The 27,906-nt window shown below is 38.7% G+C and overlaps 1 protein-coding gene across 4 annotated transcripts in view; it reads left to right on the forward strand.

Annotated features, from left to right (window-relative positions):
• ERICH3 (glutamate rich 3) overlaps positions 1-27,906 on the forward strand; it is a 104,422-nt gene that overhangs the window by 5,933 nt on the left and 70,583 nt on the right. For 3 of the 4 annotated variants that reach the window (XM_014740216.3, XM_070267489.1, XM_070267490.1), the window contains 2 exons: positions 23,967-24,060; positions 26,485-26,610. In XM_014740216.3, coding sequence (XP_014595702.3) covers positions 23,967-24,060; positions 26,485-26,610 — 220 coding nt within the window. Of the gene's footprint in view, positions 1-23,966; positions 24,061-26,027; positions 26,154-26,484; positions 26,611-27,906 lie in introns of those variants that run through there. The other variant, XM_023641849.2, reaches the window with a different exon arrangement.

A 27,906-nucleotide genomic window follows, 5' to 3' on the forward strand; every position in this document is an offset into this window, starting at 1 on the left:
ATTAATAAATATGTAAAAGTTTTTCAGGGAGATGAGAAAAATAAAACTTCTCTGACCCAATTTTCAATGCTAAAGTCAGCCTCAAATAATCTGGACCTGGGGTGTTTATGTATTTTTGAGACTTTGAATTTCCAGAAATATCGTTTTCAATGAAAACTTCAGATTCTGGAAGACTGTACTAAAATAATCTTTTAAATTTTAGTTACTAATTTTGGCACAGACCAAGAGAAGCAGTACGCAGATTGAATTATTGGATCTGTCCCTCCAATGGCTTACTCACTTCCCCAAACAAATAGTTGAAAATACTGTATGCTTTGGAATGATTCCAGAGATGTCTATCAGTTTTAAAAAAACTGTCAAATTAGATGGGGGTAAAATTTATAAAAAAGAAAAAAATCTGGGATTCAACTTTCATATTGGTTTGCAAGTCTCTTTGTCACTTTTCCCTAAACTTGAAATCCCAAATGATATATTCTGAGTATGATTTATATTAAAGAAAAGGATAAGGAAAGAGGGCAATCAGTTGAGTCACATTAAAGTAAAATCCTTGGCACTACAAAAAAAATTAGTGAGCAGACATATATTTATGCTTTCCATTAAAATAAACTAAGGTAAATGTATTTATATATAGTTACCTCATTAACTTAGTGTTGTGTTTAAGTGATCAACTACTGGTCCTGATTGCATTGAATAAGACTTGTGTAGTGCCCTCAAAGGAGAATTATTTGAGTGTGTAGACACTGCATTTTGATTTCTCTTTAGTTTTTGGCTTCGGCCTAGCTCCGTGGTTCTCAAACTTCAGCATACAAAGAATTACTGAATAGTTTGGTATAGACAAAATCATGTGTATTGTACTTTATGGGTTAAATTAATAATTTTTAGGGACATTTTTGACCATATAGTACATTTGCATCTTGTGCTGACTAAAAAAGTGAACGCAAATGTAAGACAGGACCCTGATTTCCAGCTGAGCAGAAGCCTTTTGGTTCTTCACTAGCCAGAACCTCTAAATCACCTTTTCCTGCAAGAGCCCCAATTAGGGAATACAGCCGTCATTGGCAACATCATTGCTGCCAATTGTTGTGTCAGAAAATAGATCTAGAGTAAAGTAATTCACCAGAGAGCTTGCCTTTCTGGATTGATGCTTTTCCATCCCAACTTCCTACATGAAATGAGGTAGGATCCTGAAGGTGTCTGTTCCTCTTTTTGATGGATCAGCAATAATCCTTTTCTGTTTGCCAGCACAGATAATTCAGAGTCCAAGTGTGGCAGTTTGGATTTCTATGTACCCAGGAAAGTTCCTGTGCAGCCCTTTGTTTCTTCTTTCTGAATCCATGCTATGTACTTAAATTGGTCGCCCTTCTGGTTACACCTATTTTATGGACTGAATTGGGTCCCCCGCTCCCAACTCATATGTTGAAATCGTAACTCCCGGTACCTCATATGTGATTGTATTTGGAGGTAAGGTCTTTAAAGACGTAATTAAGATTAAATGAGGTTGGTGGGTGCGCCCTAAAACGATGTGACTGGTGTTCTTATAAGAAGAGGAGGTTAGGACACAGACACATACACACAGAAAGACCATGTGAAGATGCGGGGAGAAGATAGCCATCTGGAAGCCAAAGAGAGAGGCCTGGAACAGTCTCTGCACTCAGGACTCTCAGAAGAACCCAACCCTGCTGACACCTTGATGTTGGACTTCTAGCCTCCAGAACTATGAGACAATAAATTTCTGTTGTTTACACCACCTGGTCTATGGTACTTTGTTATGGCAGCTCTAACAAACGAATACGATTCGTCTGCCACTGCTGATGCTCTTCATTACCTGGTCCTGCAAAAACCGAAGATGGTTTTTGTGAGAAATGCAGGGTCATTGCAAATAAATGATTTAACAATATGAGAGTCATGAGGAGTGGAGATTGGAAGCCAAAAGTTCAAAAGGGAGATGAAAATCAACGCAGACAGAAAATATCATTCAAGGACTAGCGAAGAGAAGCAGTTAAGATAATAAGTCAATGCTCTCCACTGGTAAGTATTAAACTTTTCTTTTGTTAAGTCTGGTTAGTAATCAAATTACTCCCCACCTCTCAGTGTCTGACACTGGTTGAGATAGAAAATTGAACATTTTAAGCTGGTGATCCATTTTTCTGTGACTGCTATTATTTTCTTATAATAGTAATAAACATTTATAAATTAATGAAAATTCTTCAGGCAAGATATTGAAGCAAGGGAAGAAACAGCAGGGAGCTAAACAGACAATATAAATTGCACATAGTAGTTATGAAACAGCATTAAAAACTAAGGATTTTAAATTGAATTGAATCATAGTGTTTTATAGTAGCAGTTAATTTGGCATTCTCTGTATGCCATGGATTGTAATATTTCATATTTGTGAATATTATGTGGCTCTCATATTAAGAAGTTGTTGTTCTTCATAGCTTGCTCCAAGATATTTACAATAATACTGTTTCTGTTGTTTAGATTCAAATAAAAATAATCTCTTGTAAATTAGAATAATTGATTTAGCAGGGATTGCAAATCTCTGGGCACTAAGGATGCAAGTGGTTTTTAGTTTCCTCTTTGTACTTATCTGTATTTTGAAAATTTCTACTTTCAGCAGAAAAATACAAAGAGGAAAACAAAACTTGCTTGAAATTCTACCATCCACAAACAATCATAGTTAGTGTTTTTGTCATTTTCTTTCTTCCCCATTTTCCTGTGGATTATTCCTATTTTTAAAGCTATACTGACAAAGCTATACTGTTTGAAAAGCCATTTCTAAGACTACTGTTTTTCAAGCTGCACCAGCCAGCACCATGTGGGCGCTTCCCTCATAGCGTTCTGGTTGTCTTCAATTTCCCTTATAAACCGCAAGCTCTTTGTGGCTGGAGGCCACACCTCTCTACATATTTTGCTCCTCCATGTGCCCCTAGGACTATGCCCTGAATTTAGCTTAACAATTGCTGACATATGTCTCCTATCTTAGTGATCACTTATGATAAGTCCCAAGAGTACATTTGCTCATTCATTCAATTAATATTTGCTGAGTGCCTACTATATGCTAGTCACTAAGCTACCATATTAAGCACTTACTTTGTCCCAGAAATTCATTTGAGTTCTTGAAAAAATATGAATAGTGAGTTTTTAAGAAAGCTTTCAGAAGTCACTGATCTTCACTGAGCTTTTCTGTCGTTGGGCAGCAGGGGGATTGTACTAGTTAGAATATGTTCAACTGCAAGGGACAGAAAACCAAATGAATAGAGGCTTAAGCCATGACAATATTTGTTATTTATTTGAGAGGTAGTCTGGAGGTATAGGATTCTTTTTTATTTGTAATATCAGGACTTGGGTCCTTATCTCTACAATTTTCTTGGTCTTTTCCTTATGGTAGCAAGATGACTACCCTAGATTCAGGCATTGTATCTTTATAAAATCATCCCAAACAGAAAGGAAAAAGACAGATGAAAAGACGATATTTTTTAATAAGGGAGAAAAACATTTCCAGAACTTTCCAGCAGACTTTCCTTTATATCCTGTTGGTCAGAACCACATCAATGAGCATTCCTACTACAAGGGAGAGCAGGAAAGAGTGTATTTGACTTTTCCAACTTCTGTGGGAGATAGGCAAGGGAGAAGAGTTTGGGAATGGCTTCTGGTAGCCAGTCAACTGTGTCCAGCACACTGCTTTAATCATCAGCTGTCTGGCTCTGGACTTAGAAAGTCTGAGTTCAGATTTGCCTCATAGCTGCTGTGTGACCCTAAGCAAATTCTGTGTAATCTTTCTGACTTTTGTTTTCTTTTCAGTTCTGAGCTAGGTGTAGAGTTGGGTTAATTAGACAAGGCATCCCGGAGGGGTTAATTTTGGGAAAGAGTTTTGAAGGAGGGGAGAAACATAAAATAATGTATCTGAAAACATTTAAAGTAAAAAGTACACTCTCAAAACACAGTATTATAATTACAATCATTATTGACAGAGCAATAGGGGCCCATTGTGATTTTGAATAAGTGAGAGGAGACAACATTACTTGTTTAGCTGACATGTTCTTAGGAGCAGGTAAGGGTGCTATAAAACCAAGAGAAAGTTGGCCTGGCCTAAGAAGTCAATACTTCAAATTTGGTTTTGTCTTTATGTGGAACTTAAATATCTTTAAGTGATATTTAAACTTAAATGTCCCTTGCTCATATTTTGGAACCTTGGATACAACACTAAGTGTACATACTAGGGTTTTTCTTCTTTAACTGAAAGATCTTTGCCTTCAATTCAAAGTCAGAAATTAATTTCAGATTTATTTCTGTTCATATCCTGGACCTTTATAAGAGTGAGTTTGAATATTTCTTCTCCTTGAAATCAATGGTTTGGAATCTCTTTCTTGAACTGCCAGCAAATGACTGTTTCATCACAATTCACAGGGATTTGTAAAAGGTTATCACTGTTAAATTCTTCTTTCCTATAATTTCTTCTTTCCTCTCAGTCAAACTTGAGGTTAGAGCTTTGACCCAGGCTGGAATCTTCCAGAACGGGAAGTGGGCTTAGGGAGCAGGTGAGGCTGAACCAAGGCTGCAGTCTGTGAAAGGTGTTATTGAGATTCCAGTCCTTGGTGAGGAGATTGGCTCAGAGAAGAAAAAAAAGGAAAGTCTGAAGTTTCAGGGCCAAATTCAAGAGTGTGGATCAGGAACCAGATCTCAAAAGTCCTCTGATGGGGAGCAAGGAAGCTGGGAGACAGGGCCCAAGGAAATTTAGGAACTGTAGTGGGGAATGTGAACAGAGCTTAGAGCATTTCGAAGGAGGCACAAACATGGGTTTGAAGTGTCTGAAGGATTGGAACTGTCTGAAAATTGTCTTTCTTGTTTTGTTGTGTTCTTCTAAATGAAAAGGAATGAAATCCCAAAAGGAATATCAATGTTCCATAAAAAAATTATGAAATAAGCATGCTGTAGTAGAAAGAGGAATATTTTTGGTGTTAGCAAGATGTAGGTTTGAATCTCAGTCATGTCTTATGTGAACTTGGGAAAGTTAATTTCTCTGTGCCGCACTTTCCTCTTTCAAAAAATGGGGCTAATAGGGGCTGGCCCCGTGGCCGAGTGGTTAAGTTCGCGCGCTCTGCTGCAGGCGGCCCAGTGTTTCGTCGGTTCGAATCCTGGGCGCGGACATGGCACTGCTCGTCAGACCACGCTGAGGCAGCGTCCCACATGCCACAACTAGAGGAACCCACAACGAAGAATACACAACTATGTACCGGGGGGCTTTGGGGAGAAAAAGGAAAAAAAAAAAACAAAAAACAAAAAATGGGGCTAATAAGTACCTTCTCTGCAGGAACATTGGTACATATTAAAGACTCAATGAATGGCAGCTGTTGTGTACTTATTTTGACCTTTGTGCAGAGCATATGTTGCTTGTCTTTTTAAATTTTTTTCCCTCGTTTTATTTTTCCAGGTTTATTGGGATGTAATTGACCAATAACACTAAAGTGTACAATGTGATGATTTTATATGCATATATGTTATGAAATGGTTACTATAGTAAGGTTAGTTAACATATCTTAAGTCTTAGGATTTAATTCTTAAAGTACATCAACCAAAAATACATAAAATATACAACTTAAAATAAGCAGAGATATCCCAAACTAGTTGCGAGGGAAGACAGGGAATGTGTTCCCAGTCCATAAATCACGTTGTTTAATCAAACTAATTTATTTTAAATGGTAACCTGTTCTTAAATTCATGAATTTTTAAAAAGTAAATTAACACTGACCCATCTATTAATAATCCAAAAAGTATGGTTGCCCCTTTAAAGAAATGATGATCTGGATAACTGAGAAATCTAATAAGACTGAAAACTATGACCCAGAGCATTTGTACTTCTCCAGCATATTCTCAGGCTTATTCTTCTTCTCTAATTTGAGAATTCAGGATAAACTCAGGAAGCTGCATCATTACTTTGACATTAAGAAATGGTAGAAAGACTGGTGAAAATATTATGGTTGTTTTTCTTAGTGATTGATCATTTAAAATTTAGTCAACCTCTTTAAGCTTTGACCAGATGTCTTTACTATTTTAAATTTCACTCTGGTATGTAAAAATTACATTTTAGGAGAATGAGAAGATTTTTGAAGAGATTGATTGTGTTACCCTTCCCCACTCAACACACACAGTAATTTTGTTGGTGTTGACTTCTTTGGTGACCATGTTTTGTTTTTGTTTATTTTAAATTTTAAGTGGGCTCTTTGTATCTCTAAGAGACTGCATCCCAAGATCAGGTATAAATAAAGAGTGATCAGAGTTCTAAGCCAACACAGCCCACTAAGCCTGTTTGACATATAATGGGTGACTGACTTAATTGACAATTTAATGACACTATTAGAACGCAGTTCCCTTTTGCTGTACTAATTCAGTGGTAAATAATTAACAAGTTTCAACTTGAGCATCAGGAATTTGTGATGTCCCTCTCTGGGACATTTTGTATATGACATTCCCACTTCTTAGCAGGAGTCTGGACAGAACCTCTGTCCCATCATCACCCATCCACGTTTTACTCCCTCCCTCAACACTTGACTTGTCATTTAGGATGCGGTTCAGATTTCAGTTCTTCTGGGATACTCGTCTTTTGTGGGCATAGTTCACTTATTTGTGAAACGGGGTGAAAACCTGATAAATATAGGATGTTTTGAAGTTTAAATGAGATCGTGTGTGCCGGGCACAGTAAATGTCAGCTGTTATGATTGTAGCCCATCAGACTGTCCTGCCATTATTCATTTGTTGGATTGTAAGTGCATTGAGGGCAGGGACTGTGCTTATACTGCTCTGTAACCTTACAACAGCAGAGGGCCTGTTATCTGGTGAGTACTCTGTATTTGCATATAATAATTGTATTAATCTCCTTCCTGTCTGGCAGCAGACGTGCTGAGCACTCTCTTCTTAGTTTTATCCTCTGGCCTTTGAAACACAGTGGGTTCCTCCATGTTTCCCATGGGGGCTCTAAAAGTATGTGTGTGTGTGTGTGTGTGTGTGTGTACGCATACGTGTGTGCATGCAACAGGGATGGAAATAAGAGCTCCACCTGTGGCAGCAGGAGAGTCTGGCAGAAGGACAGAGTAAAGAGAGGGACCATGGTGCTCTCTAGTCCCTGGGACTTTGCATATGATAGTCCCTCTTTCTAGAAAAATCCTGATGCAAGTTGCCTCACCTCCCCCTCACATGGCTTGGCACTTGTTAGATTTCCTTCTACTGGCTCAGACTTCACTTTGTTCCTGATGTTTTGAATGGTCCCTCTACTCTCAAGTCTCTTTGATATACCTCCTCTGTGATCTCAAAGCATGATGTGTTTACCCCTCTCAGAGCACAAGTAAATGTATATGTGGCTCATTTAAGATAAAACATTACTAAACAGTAGAGCAGCTAATGGTGCCCCACACTGTATTAAATGCTTGATTGCGTGATCTTGTTTGATCCTTAACGGAAGCTCTGTGGGTGAGGCACTTTTATTTCCCCCCTTTTACAGATGAGGAAACTGAGGATAATAGTGATTAAACAACTTGTTGAAACTCATAGAGTAAAAGTGGCAATAAAGGACTTAAACTAGATTTTTCTGATTCCAGAGGGTGGAGGTAAGTGGGTAACCCACTGGTAACATGGTCTTGAAAATGATTAGAAAAGCCTGATTTTTTAAGAAGAACTAGCATTCTGAAACTAACTTAAACTTTGGTGGACATAAATGACAGACATTTGACATAAATTCTTTAGTATAATTTTAATTTTTTTCCTCATATGATAGCCTCAATAATACACTTAGAAAGCATAGCACCATTTTTTGTTAAGTGCACAACGGCTGGTAGGACTGACCCTTTAAGAATTTATTGATTGTTCATCGATAGCTCAGCCCCATGCTGAGAGCTGTCTACACGGTTATCACTGACCCAGCAGAAGGGCTGAATATTAAATGTGAAGATAAAACTAGTTTGGGGAAATATGAGCATCCAGAAGCACATGGAATCAAAGTTCAAAATTCTTTTAGTAAATTTGAATTTTGTTCAGAAGTAATTTGAATGAGAGTTACCATAGAAATTTTCAGATTGGATTATGAGAAGGGGAAAAAAAAGGGACTTCCCAAATGAAATCGGTTGTGACATCAAGGAGTGGCAATACTTATACTACTTGGTGACATTTTGTGTTCTAACTTGGATTAGTGTGGTTAAAGCAGGTAAGATCTTTATGAAATAGAGAAGATGATTACCTCCAAATTGGATTTCGGAAAGCATTCTCTGCTCCCCAAAGTCACCATTTAACTTGAGTTTCTGATTCCTAATTCATAATCAGAGCTTGTGCCCTAGAATTAAGAATTTGATCTTGTCAAAATATAAATATCCCCGCAAGAAGAATGCTGTGCTGTGATTGACACAGAGAGGCACCACCCAGATCCCCGTGTGTGGAGATGTGTCTGTAGATCCTCCAGCTGTCAGCACCTTCGGGGTCTGCTTTAGCTCCAGAGCATGGCCTTGTCCAAGGGAAACCTTCCTTCTTGAACAGCCTCATTGGTGACAGCCTGGAAGGATATAAAGGCTCGGCCCTTTCAGACTGGTGCTGGACAACCTGAGGAGAATACTTGCTCCAGAGTTCCCTTCTGGGCTGGTCAAGGCTGTGCTTGATCTGTGTGCAGTTTGAATTGTCCCTCTGCCCAGTCCTGCTTCCACGTTCTTCCTTTCACAGATGTTGGTCCCTACTAAACGTCTTGCCCCTAAACTGCATTTCAGCATGTGTACTGAGCAATTCTGACAACTGCTTTCCTGAGAGTAGCTGAATATGGAAAAATAGGACAAGGAGGCAGGGGGAGGAGGAGGAAGAATCTGACATTGCCAGATGGTACTCTGTGCAGAAAGATTGTCATTTAGGAGTGAGAAAGGATACAGGAAAGGAAGGTTGGGTGTGTTGGCAAAGCAATCTTTCCCTACTTATTAATTTTACATAAGCCAGCTCTGGATATCAGAATATCTAAGTAGAATAACATGGAGGTTTTTCAGGTCCAAAAGACTGCAGTTTTCTGAATGTTAACTCAAAATGGATATTGACAACTAGAAAAGAATTTTAGGATCTACAAAAGGAACCATATTTATTTATTTGTACATTCAAAAATTATGTTCCGGGTGTTGTTTTGTGTAACTGGAATGCTAGGCCCTAGTGAACAGGACAAAGCTAATGTTCTCATAGGGTTTACAATATAGAGAAACGATAGTTAAGGAACCTGCTTTCTATCTTCAGAAAGATGGTGCTCACACTTACATGAGCCTCTCCCTAAGCGGGTCATGATTAACCACTTGTTGAAGAACAAATAGGGAGAAATAGATTTTAAGCATAACCTCCTTAAGGAAGGTTTTTCTTGCCAGTAGGGGAGGTTAAATATGGGAAGAAATTACTCATGGTGGAAGTCTTTAAGGAGTATTTGGTTTTATCGGTATAGTATTACTTCAGTTTGGGCTTAAATTGTTGGGAGAGGAGGTGTGTACTCAATGATAACTTCCTACATTCATTGAGCCTTTACTATGTGCTAGGTAAATTGCCAAGTGTTTTATACACATTGACTTATTTAATACTCTAAATGACTCTCTGAAGAAGCACCATTACTATTTCTGTTTTCAGAGGAAGATATAAGGCACAGGGACATTAAGTCCCTTTGCCTCTGGTTGCTAATCTACTAAATAATCTAGTTAAGATTCAAACTCAGGAAATCAGACTTGAGAGATCAAACTCTCAACTACCACACTCTGCCTCCTCAAGACACAGCAGGAGGATTTCAGTGTTAAAAGGAGAGTTAGAAAAAGCCAGTCATGCCATTTCCCTCCTTAAATCTCCACTGCACGGGGCCGGCCTTGTGGTGTTCCACTTCGGTGGCCCGGGTTTGCTGGTTCAGATCCCCTGCGCGGCCCTACATACCGATTATCAAGCCCTGCTGTGGCAGGCATCCCATATGAAGTAGAGGGATGTAGGCATGGATGTTAGCCCAGGGCCAATCTTTTTCAGCAAAAATAAGGAGGAGACTTGGCAGTGGATGTTAGCTCAAAACTAATCTTGCTCAAAAAAAACACATCTCTCCACTGCTGTCAGAAAACCATCCAGTCCCAGGAGCATTGGGGAGGTCTTACAGGTCACTCCTTTGATTTTTAAACAATTTTCCTTTAATTGAGCCAAAATATCCTCTCTGTACTTTTACTCATCGTTTGTGATGATTCTGCCTTCTTAGCATCTTTCCCAGGTCAACCATTCACTTACCTGACCACCTACGTGTCTTTCCTTTTCCAGGCTGAGCTCTATGGGACCATTGACTGTACCTCATACAGCACAGTCCAGTTTAGTGGTTAAAACAGAACAGTCCCTGATCTGAACCCTGGACCTGCCTTTAACTAGTTGTGAGCCAGTTATCTAACCACTCTACACCTGTTTACTCGTCTCTGAAGGGGGAGAATAATAGTACTTTGCAGCTTGTTTTGAGAATTAAAATATACAGTGCATGTTATATAGAGTGTTGACGTTGTGCACTGTGAAAAAAGTAAGTAAGTGGTCAGTAAATACTAGTGGTGAAAATTGTTGGTTTCTGGAACTTTCCCTCCTATCACTCTTCCTCCAAACAGGCTCATTATCTCCTCTCGTTTGGATACTGTTTTTCTAATAATGCATATTTTTAAAGTGGCCACAATTTTTTTTTTTTGTCTGTTCAATGATGTGAAATTCTTATGTCTCTAGAGAAGAGCTTGAAGGCTCAAACTGCGTCTTCTAGAGAACTGGCCCAGCTTAGTGGGTCCCAGGCCTGCTGACTCCCCAGGTACTGTTTTCCTATTGCCTCATCTGTGAACATTGCAAAACTATCTCGCCAGCAGTCAGCACAGTTGGAGACTAGTTTTGTTTTTACTAGTCACTTCAAACCATCATATTAGGGCTATAAATAAAATAATATGGTTTTCATCTGGCCGTATCGTCAGAATAAGCTGAGAGAAATTGTAAATCAATATTTAGCATAATTGCTGATGATCTGTCAGGTTTGGATGCAAATAAAAAGAATGAAGAATGTAATATAAAATCATTTATATGATATCAGTTCAGTCACCCTCTATGAAGTGGCAGGCAGCAGAGCCTCATGGTCCACTTTTAGTTGGCAAAGAGTTCTCTTCTAAAGAGTCAGAAAATAATTGACCTTTATGTCAATTGCTCTTCTGTATTGGTCTTTCTTCAAGTTTCCTCAAAAGGTTTTTTTTTTCTGCCTCCCAGGGAACTTTTTCTTCTAATGCAGTGTTGTAGCACACTGCAAAGGCACTTATTTGACAAAAACAAAGCAACAAAACTAACATTGTCAGCATGATCATTCCCACTGAGCATTCTGCATTTTAAAAAAAGCCAGAATATGTGCAACATGCTTTTGAACCTATTTTGTTATAGACTATTTTCAGTTATCCTCAAGCAGAAGAAAGGTTATGATCCTTATACATGGATTTTTTTAAAAGATTATGTGTCAAGGAATTGGACCAGTATGCTTTGTTTCCATGAACTGATGTATTCATTCATTCAACAAATATTGGCTGAGTGTTTACTGTGGGCATGGTGCCATAGCACAACTTGTGAGAGGGCTATGGGGAGGAATCTTAGATGAATCTAAAAAGAGCGATGGATGAAAGAAATTCTGCTGGAAAGTAGCGAGACAAGGACCCTAGAGAAGGGATAGGTACAATTCTGTGGGAATTCCTGTGACATTCTGGCATCTTCTTTTTAAGGCATTTGATCTGAGTTTACAATGAACCATGCCTACTTTAAGAACCTCAGCTTCCGGAGTATAAAGTGAGGGAATTGGCTAGACCTTATGTGGTCATTTCCACATATGAATTTCTATAACCCAATGATGTAGCAGGTCTAGGTAAATACATTTCCAGACTAGCAAACTTAGATCATCCTCTTCAGGAAGCAGTCACAGCATTTTACTTCATGGTGATAATTATAAATGGAAGAAGATTGAATTTTCCAGGGGCGTGAATCTCAAAAGGGGTAGAATTAGAATTTGACCTCAAGCCTTCCGCCCCCAAATCCCATCCTTTATTTTTATCTCAGCAAATTTATTTTGGGCAGGAAGTGTTTGATATAGATTTATTTGCCTTAAGTAATTGCAGGAAAATTGTTGCACCTCTTAAGAGTTAAGGTGTCTGGTCATGTATTTCCTACGTTTTCTCATGCAAATAACAGATGCGATTTTTAGTGATAAAAGCTAAATAGTTTAATTTTCCTTTACTTTTCTGGTTATTGGTGCTGCTTTCAGACATTTTTTAGGGGGAAGTTGTTTCAATTTAGATTTTATTAACTTTTTTGCTAAGACTCTTGTTGAGATTCAAAGTCTTAGACTTGGGTGTCTTGAGTGTGATGAGTTTCTTCATAAAACTGGAATTCAGTGGATTCTTGCAAATCTTTTCTGATGGACAATAAGAGAAGCATTTGGGTCAGGAGAAGGAGCTCTGTTGCTTGTGAATTATCACATAATATTAATCAAGGTACAATATCCTGTGATTTGTTTAACTTGACTTCCCAGTACAAGGACTTGATATGTGAGTTGTGGAGATGTTTTATCTGGCTGTCATTGCTAGAAGCTTGCCTTTGCAGTGGAGGTTTGATATTGGCCCTCCTTGAACGCTATCAAACTCCTACAAATTGCAGATTTAGTGACCTCTGAAATGCAAAGCACCTCTCCATTAGGCTTCTCAACTTTAGTAATAAAACCGTGCTCATTCACCTGTCTCCCTTGATTCTGTTGAGCATAAAATGGTGTAACCAGTTTTTCCAGATTGGTAGGTGAGTTGAACTTTTCCATTTGTGGCAATGTAAAGAGACGTCTTGCATAAAATTTTTTGATTGAAATGCTGCTGAAAAATGTCAGTGCATTTGCTAGAGTCCTTATGTTCTTTTTGTTAGGGATAGGAAATAGTTGAACAGGTATATGAGCCCCTTTGGTCAAATATTGCATACAAAAGATGAGTTTCTGGATTAAAGGTAGGTAAAAAAATACTTCTGTATGTTGGCTCATAAAATGAATCATTTTATTAACCCCTTGTGATATACCTTGCTAATCACTTTCTAAATTTAGTTAGTGGTGTGCTGTTAAACTGGCTTTTCAGAAAGAAAAAAGAGCCCTGATTTGTGGTGTTTGTCAGTTTCTATGGTATAAACACTCCCACGATGGCCAATTTCAAGCTAACAATGTTAGCTTGCAAAAATCCTGAAAATTTTAGCAATTATCTCATCAGAGCCAGTATGAGTCAGCCCAACACACCATTGTTGGTGCTTTTTTTTTTAACAACTTGAATTTGAGGGGTTTTTTTTTTTAAGGTATGCTTTTGGGTGAGGAAGATTGGCTCTGAACTATTATCTGTTACCAATCCTTCCTCTTTATTTTCTTTTTCTCCCCCAAGCCACAGCACATATTTGTATAGCCTAGTTGCAGGTCATTCTAGTTCTTCTATGTGGGATGCTGCCACAGCATGGCTTGATAAGTGGTGTGTAGGTCTGCGCCCAGGATCTGAACCAATGAATCCCAGGCTGCGGAAGCAGAGTGCACAAACAACCCCTCGACCACAGAGCCAGCCCTGATGCTTTTAAATATGCTTTTGTATGCTTTCTAATTGTTTTAAACATAAAATCCTTGTCTCTAATCTCATTTTGAGGCTCTTAATGCCTCTGCCATGTTCTTGTGTGTGCCTTTTTTCCCTCTTCCCTAGTGCAGTGCAGCAGTAAGCATGCATGGTAACCTATTTCATCAATACCAAGATGATTTTTTAACACATTTTAACATTATTAAAATCGTTTGCTGCTTATAATCAATGGCATGTCATAGTGTAATTGGCAAAATTTTCTTCTTTCTTAGAGTTTCATATAATATTTATTTGAACTTAGCGAAATATATTAAGTGCTGAATAAATGGCGTTTGACATGATTACAATTACATCCTGTGGGCTAATCTGTCTTTTCACATGTTAGATTCACCTAAAGCAAGTTACCTTTACACTGTTATCCTTATGGAAAAAAGTGTAAATAGTTTGAAATGCTCCTTAGTGTACCTCCTGTTCTTTTGTCTCAGTGTTCACATTTGGCACATCAAAATTAGATCAGCAAGGTAGGCCTGTTGCATACATCCCAGTGTGGTACTGAGAACTGTCTTCCTCCATCTGGGAAGTATCCTTTTAGACAGCGAGGATCTCTGGCATGATTGATTATTGGATGATATATGTTATAGCCCAGTTGCCATAACATTCAGCATCCAGTGTTTCAGCTCCTTGGCATCCGGCATATAGGAAAAACCTTATTATAGGCAGAATAATAGTCCCTCAAAGATGTCCATGTCTTAGTCCTCAGAACATGTGAGGTGATTAGGCACATGTGTATGGTGATGGATTGTAATTAGTCTTTGGGTGGTGAACGTGATGTAGTCTACACAGAAATTGAAGTATAATCATGTACATCTGAAAGAAAAAAAAAGAACATATGAATGTGTTCCTTTATGTGGCAAGGGGAAATTAAAGTTGCCGATGGAATTAAGGTTACTAATCAGCTGACTCTAAAGTAAGAAGATTATTCTGGATTAGTCTGGGTGGACCCAATGTAAGTAATCACAAGGGGCTCTTCATGAACAAGATGGATAGGAAGAGCCAGAACTAGAGAGATGGCATCATGAGGAAGACTTGATCGGCCATTGCTGACTGACAATGGAAGGGGGCCAGGAGTCAGGGAAGGTGGGCAGCCTCTGGGACGTGGAAAAGGATTCTCCCTTAGAGCCTCCAGAAGAAGTACAGCCCTACTGACACCTTGATTTGAGCTTAGTGAGACCCCTTTTGAACTTCTGACCTCCAGAATTGTAAGATAATGAATGTGTGTTGTTCAAAATACTAACGTGTGGTACTGTGGTACAGCAGCAAGAGTAAACTAATACAAACTAATAAATAGTAAACAGTACTAAATAGTAAACTAATACAAACTTCCTTAATTCAGAGGGGCTAAGCCACAATTTAAGCTAAATAAAGCTGGTCATGTCAAACGTATTCTTTATAGTCTCTCTGAACAAATTTGCTAAGTAAATTTGTAGTGTAAAACGGATTTCAGAAATGTATATATTTAAGAAAATAAGACTTTAATCCATTTTGAGTTGATTTTTGTGCACGGTGTAAGGGAACGGTCTACTTCCATTCTTTTGCATGTGGCTGTCCAGTTTTCCCAACACCATTTATTGAAGAGACTCTCCTTTCTCCTTCGTATGCTCTTGTCTCCCTTGTCAAATATTAGCTGTCCATAAATGAGTGGGTTTACTTCTGGGCTCTCAGTGTTGTTCCATTGATCTGTGTGTCTGTTTTTGTGCCAGTACCATGCTGTTTTGGTTACTATGGCTTTGTAGTATAATTTGAAATCAGGGAGTGTGATACCTCTGGCTTTGTTCTTTTTTCTCAGGAATCCTTTGGCTATTCGGGGTCTTTTGTTGTTCCATATAAATTTTAGGATTCTTTGTTCTACTTCTGTGAAAAATGTTGTTGGATTAAAGACTTGAATGTAAGACCCGAAACCATGAGACTTCTAGAAGAAAACATAGGCAGTACGCTCTATGACATTGGTCTGAGCAGTATATTTTCAAGTCCCATGTCTGACTGGGCAAGGGAAACAAAAGAAAAAATGAACAAATGGGACTACATCAGACTAAAAAGCTTCTGCACAGCAAAGGAAACCATCAACAAAACGAAAAGACAACCTAACAGTTGGGAGAAGATATTTGCAAACCATATATCAGATAAGGGGTTAATATCCAAAATATAAAAAGAACTCATACAGCTCAACAACAAAAAAAACCAACAATCCAATTAGAAAATGGGCAAAAGGTCTGAACAGAGATTTCTCCAAAGAAGATATACGGATGGCCAACAGGCATATGAAAAGATGCTCAACATCATTAGCTATCAGGGAAATGCAAATCAAAACTACAATGAGGTATCACCTCACTCCGGTCAGAATGGCTATAATTAACAAGACAGGAAACGACAAATGTTGGAGAGGGTGTGGAGAGAAGGGAACCCTTGTTCACTTCTGGTGGCAGTGCAAACTGGTACAGCCACTATGGAAAGCAGTATGGAGTATCCTCAGAAAATTAAGGATAGATCTACCATATGATCTAGCTATTCCACTGCTGGGTATTTATCCAAAGAACTTGAAAACACAAAGGCGTAAAGATACTTGCACTCCTATGTTCATTGCAGCATTATACACAATAGCCAAGACATGGAAGCAACCTAGGTGCCCATCAAGGGATGAATGGATAAAGAAGATGTGGTATTTATACACGCTGGACTACTACTCAGCCAGAAGAAATGACGAAATCCGGCCATTTGTGACAACATAGATGGACCTTGAGGGTATTATGCTGAGTGAAATAAGTCAGAGGGAGAAAGTCAAATACCATATGATATCACTCATAAGTAGAAGATAAAAACGACAAAAAAAAAAAAACCACAAAGCATATAGCATTGGGGATTGGACTGGTGGTTACCTTTGGGAAGGTGGGGGAGGGCAAAAGGGGTGATTAGGCTCACATGTGAGGGGATGGACTATAATTAGTGTTTGGGTAGTGAACATGATGTAATGTATCCAGAATTCGAAATATGATATACATCCGAAAAAAATAAAAATTTAAAAAAAAAAACCAGAAAAAAAAAAAAAGAAAATAAGATGATTTAAAGATTTCAGTATGTTGTTTTCATAGTAATGATATATCTAATTATGAATGAAAGTTATGTATTCACTAATTTTTGTCTATAAGAATTTTCTTTTAAAGTTTTCCTATCTCTACACCGGGGAATTGGTGGAATTACATCTCTCTGTCGATATTTCATGATTTTTATTTTTCCATGAATATACTTGGCATTCTGGTCCCCACCTTAGCTAGCCCTTGTGAGTAGTGTTTCACTGTGATTTGGTGAATATTATCAGGAAAAAGCTTTAGGTTATATGGTCTTTGGCAATCGACTTAAACTAAGGCTTGTTTTCCTCATCCACAAAATGGGGACAATTGTGCCTTCTGTTATGGGCTACATGTTTATGTCCCCCTCAAATTCACGTGTTGAAATCACAATCCCCAATGTGATGGCATTTGGAGATGGGGCTTTTGGGAAGTCGGTCATTAGGGTGGAGCCCATGATGGGATTAGTGCCCTTATAAGAAGAGACACTCTAGAGAGCTTGCCTCTCTGCCTGCTCTCTGGCACGTGAGAACACAACGAGAAAATGGCTGTCTATAAACCAGGAAGAGGGCCCTCACCAAGAACCCGACCATGCTGGCACCTTGATTTTGGACTTCCAGCCTCCAGAACTGTGAGAACTAAATGTTTGTGTTTTAAGTCACCCAGTCTATTCTGTTACAGATCCTGAACAGACTAAGACAGAAATCGGTGCCAAGGAGTGGAATGCTGCTATAACAAATACCTACAAATGTGCCAGCACCTGTGAAACTGGCAATGGGTAGAGACTGGAAAAGTTGTGAGGTGCAATAACTTTTTCTCCATCTTTCCTGAGATATAATTGACATATAAGATTTTGTAAGTTTAAGGTGGGCAATGTGATGATTTGATACACGTATGTATTGCAAAATGATTACCACGATAAGATTAGTTAATGCGTTCATCACCTCAAATAATTACCTTTTTTTTTTTGGCTGTGGTGAGAATATTAAAATCTACTCTCTTAGAACTCTCAAGTGTATAGTACAATATTGTTAACTATAATCAACATACTGTACATTAGGTCCAGAAAACTTATTCTTCTTATAACTGGAAATTTGTACCCTTTGATCAACATCTCTCCATCCCCCCTACACTCTGGCAACCACTATTCTACTCTCTATTTCTATGAGTTTGGCTCTTTTAGATTCTACATATAAGTGTGATCATACAGTATTTGTCTTTCTCTATCTGAATTATTTCACTTAATATAATGCCCTTGAGATACATCCATGTTAATGCCAATGGCATGATTTCCCTTTTGTATGGCTGAATAACATTCCATTGTATATGTATATACTACATTTTTTAAATCCATTCATCCATTGATGAACACTTAGGTTGTTTCTGTGTCTTGGCTATTGTGAATAATACTGCATTGAACTTGGGGGTGCAGACATCTCTTTGAGATCCTGATTTCATTTCTTTTGGATATATGCCCAGAAGTGGGATTGCCGGATCATATGGGAGTTCTATTTTAATTTTTTGAGAAACTTTCATACTGTTTTCCATAGTAGTTGCCCCAGTTTCCATTCCCACCAACAGTGCACAAAGGTTCCCTTTTCTCCATGTCCTCACCAACACTTATTTCTTGTCTTTTTGATAATAGCCATCCTAACAGGTGTGATAGCTCATTGTGGTTTTGATTTGCATTTCCCTGATGATTAGCGGTGTTGAGCATCTTTTCATATACTTCTTGGCCATTTGTATGTCTTCTTTGGAGAAATGTCTATTCAGGTCCTCTGCCTATTTTTAAATCAGATTATTTGTGGGGTTTTTTTTGCTGTTGAGTTATATCAGTTCCTTATATATTTTAGATATTAATACCTTATCAGATATATGGTTTACAAATCTTTTCTTGTGAAGGGACTTTTAAAGGTGATTCTGGTGAGGGTTCAGAAAGAAAAGAGCTAGAGAGAAAGCTCCCATCTTCTTAGAGAATACATAAATAATAATCACGTACAAAATGTTAGTAGAAATGTGGATGGTAAAGGCCATTTTGATGAGGTCCCAGACAGAAATGAGGAATGTTATTGGAAACAGGAGGAAAGGTGATCCTTGTTATAAAATGGCAAAGAACTTGGCTGAATTGAGTTCACGTTCCAGTGTTTTGTGGAAGTTAGAACAATTGAGGAGTAGGGAGGTTAAGTCACTCGCTCCCAGTTTATGGAGCCAGTAATGGTGGAGCCAGGATTGGACTAGAGCTGGAATCTTAACCACAGCGTCCATCTCCCTCTGAAGGGGAGACAGTGTGGAGACAGGCAGTACTGGGAGAGGAGGTTGGGATTCAAGAGGGCTCCAGGCCGGAAGAAATTCCTCTATTAGTGTGATCCATGAAGAAGTGTTATTTTAGTCAGGTTTCCCTAGGACTGACTCACATTAAGCAATAATCTTGTTTTGGAGCTTTTCCATTTTAGGAAGATGGAAGAGCTATAATACTTAGCTCACATTCCAGGATCCTCAAAGAAATCACTGAGACTATGTATGTGGAAGTGCTTTGTAATCTGCAGAATGGAACAGGGATGTTACACTCCTTCCCCAGGAGGGCACAGTGTCTGACATGGGGACCCTCAGACACTCAGGAAGTATTTGTCAATGAATTAGCCTATGAGACTGGAAGAAATGAAGTGCGCGCGCGCACACACACACACACCCTCTATGTGTATGTACATATACTTCCCCATTAGACTGGGAGCTCTGTGATGCAGTGTCTGTGCCATCTCTGTGTCCCCAGTGCCTTACAGAATGCCCTGAAAATAATCAGTACTTAATACATGTCTGTGATTACCAATATTATAGTGCCTCTCCTTTTAGTGGCAGTTTTTATGGGATAGACTCTCTCTTTTTGGGGGCAGATGGAGGAATTGCTAGGAATCACTGACTTTGTTACTTCAGAGCCCTATTTTTATGTTCCACGTGCTGGGAGGCAGGGTTTTGCGGCTTAGTGTTGAAAGGCTGTAGCTAGGAAGGTAGCACTCCCAGTGATTCAGCAGCCTCTGTCTAATCCTCAGCACCATGGGGATGTGTGCATTGGAGTGGGGGAAACAGGACCCATCCTAGAGACAGGGTTGCTTTGTTTTCTGGGGGACTGTTTTCCCTGGTACTAGGATATTACCCAACGATCATACATCGATTTCCACCACTTGCAAACCTATCAATAAGCCAAAAATCAGCATCACTTCTGCTAGACTCAATCTGACTAGAAAACATCCTACCAAAATCCATCTCCCAATTCCAAATAAAAACCTCAATCCTAATCTCCACCCAAAAAGGCCAAATCAAATTATATTTCCTCTCATTCCTCATCACCCTTACTCTAAGCATGCTACTGTTTAATCTCCACGAGTAACCTCTAAAATTACCAAGACCCCAATAAGCAACGACCAACCAGTCACAATCACAACCCAAGCCCCATAACTATGCAATGCAGCAACCCCCATAATCTCCTCACTAAACACCCCAGAATCTCCAGTATCATAAATAGCTCAATCCCCTACACCACTAAACTTAAACACTACCCCCACTTCCTCACTCTTCAGAACATATAAAACCAACATAACCTCCATCAACAACCCCAAAAGAAACACCCCCATAACAGTCATATTAGACACCCACACCTCAGGATACTGCTCAAGTAGCCTCTTGCTCAGCCAGAAGGTGAGTTGTTCTTCACCTAGTGACCAGGAAGTGGGTAGGTGGTCTTGTCCTTGGGATAAAGAAGCTAGCAAGTTAGGCCAGTCTGGGCAGGTAGTTGTGGGACTTGGTGTGAATAGCATGGCCTTTGAGTGATATAGTCACAGTGGTCTGGTGGTTCCCGTGACCAATGCAGCGGTTGATCCTATGGACGGGAGCCGGGGAGGATCATGGGACTGAGGTATGTGACCAGGAAGTCCAGCTCTGCCAACAGATGCAGAGAGTGACTTACAAAGGGAGTGGAGTGCTCAAGGTGTGACACAATCAACAACACAATCAGCAGGCCCAGGGGAGGTGACCTCATCTGGTCCAGGCCTGTGCTGAGCACAAGAAAGAAAAGAAAAGTATGTGTATGGGGGAAACAGTGGCAGTGAATGGAATGGAGAAGATAGAGGCAGAAACATCAGAAAAGCTTTACTAATCTAAGTTTGTGGCTGGTCGGGAAAGCTCTTGTACTTGAGTAAATGCAAAGGGCGGCTACAAGCCCATACCCAGCACACATGAAGAGGAGTGGAGTGGAAAGGATCAGACAGACCATATGGATTACTACCATCCGCCTGTGAAGGGGGCTTGATGATCAGAATGAAGTGGCATTTGTATGTATACAGTAGAAATGTTTGCATTGACTGCTGTCTTAGTCTGTTGGGCTGCTATAACAGGATACCATCGACTGAGTGCTTAAACAACAGAAATTTATTTCTTTCAATTCTGGAGGCTGGGAAGTCCAAGGTCAAGGGTCAGCAAAATCAGTGTCTGGTGAGAGCCGCTGCCTGGCTCGAAGGTGGTCATTTTCTTGCTGTGTCCTCACATGGTGGAAGGGATGAGGGAGTTCTCTGGGGTGTCTTTTATAAGGGCAGTAATCTCCTTCGTGAGGGCTCCACTCTCATGACCTAATCACCCCCAAAGGCCCCGCCTCCTATACTATCATATTGGGGGTTAGCATTTAAACATTTGAATTTTGGGCGGAAACAAACATTCAGTTCATGACCTCTGTTTTACTAAATCTGTATATAATTTACTCTAGTACAATGTCTTACTGTCAAACAATTCATTAATCTAAAGTTTTACTTAAAAAAATTCAGGCATTGTCTGAAAAAGAAATAACTGAGCCTGGGTGGAGTCAGCTAGTTATCATTCGGCTGTCTTGCCACAGCCAGTTGTATGACGATAGTTATGGAAGGAGTTGCTTTACAAATGGCATCCCAACGAGGGAGGCTCAATCTTTCCTGGACAGAAAAAGGTGAGAAAACTGATGTGCGCAAAGGTTTCAGCTCAGCTGGATCTCCTCGACCTTTCAGTAAGACTGGAGGGGCATCATGCGCACATTCTCGTTTAATAGGAGCCTGAGAGAGAAGAATTAAATGAAGTGCCAAAGCTGGCTAAGCATTATTATTAGGACCCAAATATTTAAAAAGCTACAAATTCTGAATTAAAAGAGGGACTCTTTCATTAGTCAATAGGGAAGTTGAAGTCCAAGTTACGCTACTTTTTGACCCTACTCTACTTCATTTAATCAGGGTTTTAGCACTCACAGCTATTCCAAAACTATTGATTTTTTAAAAAACTTGAGCCTGAAAAACAGACAAAAGATATATATGCTATCAGTCCAATGATTTATCTTAGGCGTCTGTGGACTGGAATCATGATTGTTAAGACTGAGAGGCACCTGCTCCTTTCCGAAATGAGTTGCTGAAGAAAGATTCTGAGATTCAGAAAGGGTAAGGGATGCAATGTTGACCTTTCGGAGACAGGAAACCTTTGAGGAACTATAGGACACCAAGACAGTTCATTTAAAAGATGGTTTCAAAGCATTTTCTGGGGCTGGTTTTGTATGTGCATTACTGAAGCCCTCCGCTTGTCTCTTTACATAAACCCAGTGAAATGATGGTTTCCGCAGTTGCTCATATGTCTGCAGCCTTCATGTGGCACCTTGGCTTCCAGGCTTTGTAACTGCTTTTCAGTCTCCTTTGTGGATGAAATTAAACTTTCTTTATCATTTGACAGCATGGAACTTTCCTGAGATGGGCATTAAGGAGAAGAGAGACAGGAAAAAGTCGCCGATACCATCTCCATGTAATTAAGGCAGTGCAAACAGCTAAATAAAATCGTTGCTAATGACACTTACTGGATTCTGTAATATGAGTCCTTGCTCTAGTCTTGGGATAAATTAAGGATGAGCTGCTCATGAAATGTACAGATTGTAAATCTTTGTTGCAGGTAATAGGGTGTGCATTTTTTTTTGTAAGGCAGCTTTATGTTAGGGCTATGTTTAGGCTTGTATGTTCTCTTTCTCTGCCTCTGTCTCTGTTTCCGTGTCTGTCTCTCTATATACGTACACTCACATTTATGTATATATATACATATGGATGCACATATATGCGTACGTGTATACGGACATGTATATGTATGTGTATGTGTTTTTGTAAGGTAATAGTAATTAATAAAGGATAGGTTAACACTTAGAAAAAATAGCTTCAGACTTTGATTTATAGACTTAGCTGACCATCTACCAAGGTATAGCATGTAATCAAGAAACCAATTTGCCCTCTTTTAACTCTTAAAATGAAAGACTAAAAATCAAAACTAATCTATGAATATGTTTTTTCTTTTGGTTCTGGATGTGGAATTAATGAAATTGTCTGAATGTATATGAGAAGGTGAAGACTTCTAAACTGCTGAGCTTAAATTGAGTTAGAAATTTATACCGGTGAGAATGAGTTCCAAACAAAACTGTCTTCATTTATTGAACACGTCATTATTTAGGGACACAATCAATAACATTGCTAGAGATACCAAGAATAATGCACCATCCTGGCCTTCAAATCTAGCAGAGGAGACTAAGAAATAAATAATAACATATTGCGGGATATGTAATGTGACTCAGGGTCTTAAGGGAGTGGACTGGAAGGTGACACAGCCCCCCTAATTTGTATCTGGGAATGTTGCCTCGGAGAAGAGATGCTTGTGCATCATGGGTGTCATCCACTAGCTAACAGGTGAAGGAAAGGCCTTCACAGGACAGGGACTATGCATTGTGTCCTGAAGAAGGAAAGAATACGTGGAGGGTGTGCAAGTCAGTTTGAGTAACTAGAATTCAGGGTGTGTAATGGGAGGCTGAAGAGTCCTCTGAAGGAGCCCCAACTTTTCCATCAGGTTTCCTCCGTGAAGACTCTCCTGACAGCTGGAGCTGGTAGTCTCCTCCTCTGTGTCCCCATAACTTTTTGCATATTTCTATTATTGGATTTTTACACCCAACTTAATTATTCATGTCTGATTTCCATATTTGTCTGGGGGATAAACAATATCAGGACTGTCTCCTACTTCTTATAAAACCTAGAAAACAGTAGGTGCTCGATAGCTGTTTATTAAGCACATACATGAATGTTTGGCTGGCTGGATCAATGAATGATTATGCACTGTTTGGGGATGAGAAAGTCAAGGATTGCCTTGGTTATCAAGTAACACTTCATAAAACCTTAATGGTTTCATTTTTCTGTTTCAGATTACTTGCAGCATATAATAGTCTTACCGATAAACACCTGGCTGGATATTTTAACAATACAAGGATAAGGCGGCATCTCTTAAGATCAGGGCTGGTAAGATTTGGTTGACTTTCTTCTACCTGCCCTCTTGTTCCATGAAGTCCAATAATTCCCTCCCTTTTCTGGTTTCCTCTTTGCCTAATCAGTGACATCCTTTCCTTCCTCCTCATTTTAGAAAAAGCTCTGATTTATCTTTTTTAGGCTGTGTTCCAAAAGATAGGAAGAGAGGTCACAATAACCGCTAACACAACTTGTAAATTATTGAGGAAAAACTCTGTGGGTTTCCAACAGCATATTTCACTTGTTTGTTTATTTATTCATTTATTCAACACATATTTATCGAACACATTGTTTGAGCCGGGAACTGTTAGGGATTAAGGATAGAGAAGACTTTACTGTCTTCAGGAAAAAAATAGTGTTTTTAATAATCACAGACTATGATGTGGAAAACATGGACAGTTCAAAATTTCTCCTTGAATTTTTTAAAGCTGTTTCATTTCCTGGGATGGTTTATTGATACATTAGTGTTTTTTTGTTAGCTCCCAAACTATCATTAGCACAAAATTTCCATTCCTCTAAATGTGTTTAATGTGAAACCTTTTAAAAATGCTGTAGTTTTGCATTGAAAGAAATAGGTGTGGTTATAGAAAGTGTGATGAGTGATTTTAGCTGTTTACCTTCTTAAAACACAGTGGCTTTCCTTAACTATTGTTGCCATGGTGTTGAAAGGACATGCGTTGCGTTTCTAATTGTTGTTTTACCCGCTTGGCGCTCTGGCTGGGTAGATCTTAGAGAGCTTGCTTTTTGTCCCCTGGGGCTTTGTTATCAGACAGACCTGACTGAAACCTGGCTCTGCCATTTACAAGACAGAATCTTGAGCAAATCACTTAACTTTCTCAGCTTCAACTTCCTCAATTCTAAAATGAAGATAATGATACCCAGCCCTCAGGATTGTTGTGGCAATTAAAGATGTATAATAAACGGTTGTTGTAATTGTTGTGGTTACTATTGACATTGCTTCTTTGGATAACAATCCGTGAGCTTCAAGTGTAAATGGAAAGGACTTTTTTATTTACTTATCAACATCATTAACAAGCACTTACTGAACATTGGTTATGTGCATGGCAACTCAAATAAGGAAGATACAGCCCTAGCTGACTCTAGCGCAGTCATTCACATAAAGTCCCTGAATCAGCCGTGTTCAGCATCACCTGGGAACTTGTTAGAAAATGCAAATTTTAGAGCCCCACTCCAGACCTATTGAGTCAGAAACTGTGGGGTGAGGCCTATCAATCTGTTTTTCAACTTGCCTTGCAGGTGATTCTGATGCAGGCTCAAGTTTATGAACTTCTGCCCTGTGCCAACGTCCAGTCTAGTTGAGGAGCTCAGACAACTCCCAGGGGAGAGATAACAATGACTCAGGTTAACTGCAGAGGGAGCAGCAGCGCAGAACGCTCTCAACACTTTCCCCGGTGGACACACATGACATGATAGCCGATGGACAACACACTTCAAGGACTGTAATTGAGTTATTCATAATTCCAAGCACACTTTCTGTAACCACAACCCTTTCTTCCATTGTAAAATGTATTCATCAAAAAAGATTATCAATAACTAATCGCTGGTAGCCCATCTCTAGCTGATCTCAACGACAGTGTTAAAAGACCAAAGTTATCAAAATTAAGAAATACGTGGTCTTGGATTAGACCTGAAAAGAAGAGCAGGGCTTAAGTAAGTGGAAAGGAAGAAGATGAACAATCCGGGAAGAATAACACCCTCTGCTTACAGAAGGTGTAGAAAAATACAACAAATATGCCCATAGAGAGGATTAAAAGAAAATAAAAACAAATAAATAAAAACCAGAACCTACCACTCCTGAGACTGGCATTAATGCCCACTGAAACCAATCTGGAACACTTTATATCTGCAGTACTGCATAATCTGAAAAAATCTGAATCACAACAAATTAAATTACATTCTGGGCTGGAGAGTGAAAGAAGAAAATGCAGTGTGAAAACAAAGTAATTAAACCAATTATTTTTAAAATAAACTGATGAGCGCCTCTGTAGCTTACATGTTTTGCTCTTCAAAGTATTTCCTGTGAGATCATCAGACCTGTGAGCACTGCTTCTATTCATTGTTTCAAGGTATCGCTCCACCCCTTCTTCCCGAATGTATTCAAAAAGAGAAGTGAAAACCACACCTGGGTTCCATCAAGGGAAAATTGTTACTCTAATGAGAACCTTGTTTTCAATGTCAAGTGCAGCACCTGTGTGTATTTTCACAATGATGGGTATATGAGCCTGCCTTTCTCTTCTTTTCCCTTATGAAATATTCATTAAAAGTGAAAGTTTATCAACCATAGTACAATCCTCCTTTAGGCTTAGAAGACACTGCCACTCTCTCTCTCCCTTTTTGGTAACTAACACCACATTTTCTGCTTTGTATTTCTATGTATGTTCTATTTATTCATGACAGATCACAAGAAGTGGAAGAATTCTTTCTGAAAAAGAATACAAACTAAATATCATGAAGAGGGATCACCAAAAATATATCCGGGAATGCTTAGCCCAGGCTATTTTCCATAAGGTTCTTGATATGGAGGTACGAGTATTTATTATTTTCTTTATAACTTATATTTTTTAATATGATAATTAATAATACTTCTGTATCCAGAAGCAGGGGAATTCTTCCTGTATTTCATGAAAAAGGAATGGAACAAGGTGACCTGAGAAATACCCTTTATCTCTCCAGGTGGCAAGGAGCTAAGACTGAAGTCAGCTTTTCTCCATTTCATTTAGGGACAAATGTGGACATCGTTATATATTTTGTGATATTTAATTTAACAAATGCAGATTTTTAATCCATAATGGCTACTCTAAAACATACCATCCCTCACCATCTGCACCTCAATTTCCATTTGCTAAAAAAAAAATGTGACATCTGTTTAAATATCAGTAATTCCACTGCCATGAATTATTTCAGATTTGTTATTCTTTTAAGGCTCTGAAGCTTAGCCGTATGCTAAATTTCAAGGAATAGGCATTGAAACATCTGCTGTTCCTCCTACTTTAGGCCGCATTGGTCAGCACAGATTCACAACCCAAGCACCAACACTTTTTTTAAATCTGACATGGCATTTTTAGTAGGATATCTAGCTCACTTGAAGAATTATTTTAGCCTTACTCCATGGAACTTGTAGTTTCAAGCATCAACACCGTTTTAATTTGTGTGAAAAAGCATGTCACTTCTTGGCTTGACCATGCAGCGGTAAATCAGGACACTTGGCTCATAAAACCATTGACCTGTGGGTGCAGTAAACATTTATGAACAACTGTAGAATCATTGATAAACCAATGGTAAGTGTAGTGCCACTGAAAACATTTATTATTATGCTACCGTTATATTGAGTAAGTGTTATATTCACTTACGATGTATATGATCTGTTAATTTAGGAATTCATTTTGTGCTTTATATCATGTGCATGAATTACATAGAATCATTGTTCATGGTCCCCAAATTCACTTGCTTATAAAAGTATTAGTTGAAATTTACAACTGATGTTAAAAAAAAAGTACAGTGTGAAATTAATCTATATCTAGTTTCAAACTTAATCAATAGGCACCAAGTTCCTTGAAGTTTGGTTTTCTAAAATTTCATGTAACCGACACATCATAGCTGCTAAATATGCTATTATTTAAGAGTATTTGTGTATTCTTAAAGTTTGGAATAAATATCTTAGATAAATATTAATATGTATGTATAATATACTTTTATATAGTATATAATTATAGTATATAATGTATGTTAATATAATTAACAAATAGAATATTTCTAAATTGTCACATTTGTCTCACATTTAGTTTATGCTGATGCTGTTTACTAATGTTGTTGTATTAA

Source organism: Equus caballus, chromosome 5 (genome assembly GCF_041296265.1).
Source record: "Equus caballus isolate H_3958 breed thoroughbred chromosome 5, TB-T2T, whole genome shotgun sequence".
Taxonomy (NCBI): domain Eukaryota; kingdom Metazoa; phylum Chordata; class Mammalia; order Perissodactyla; family Equidae; genus Equus; species Equus caballus.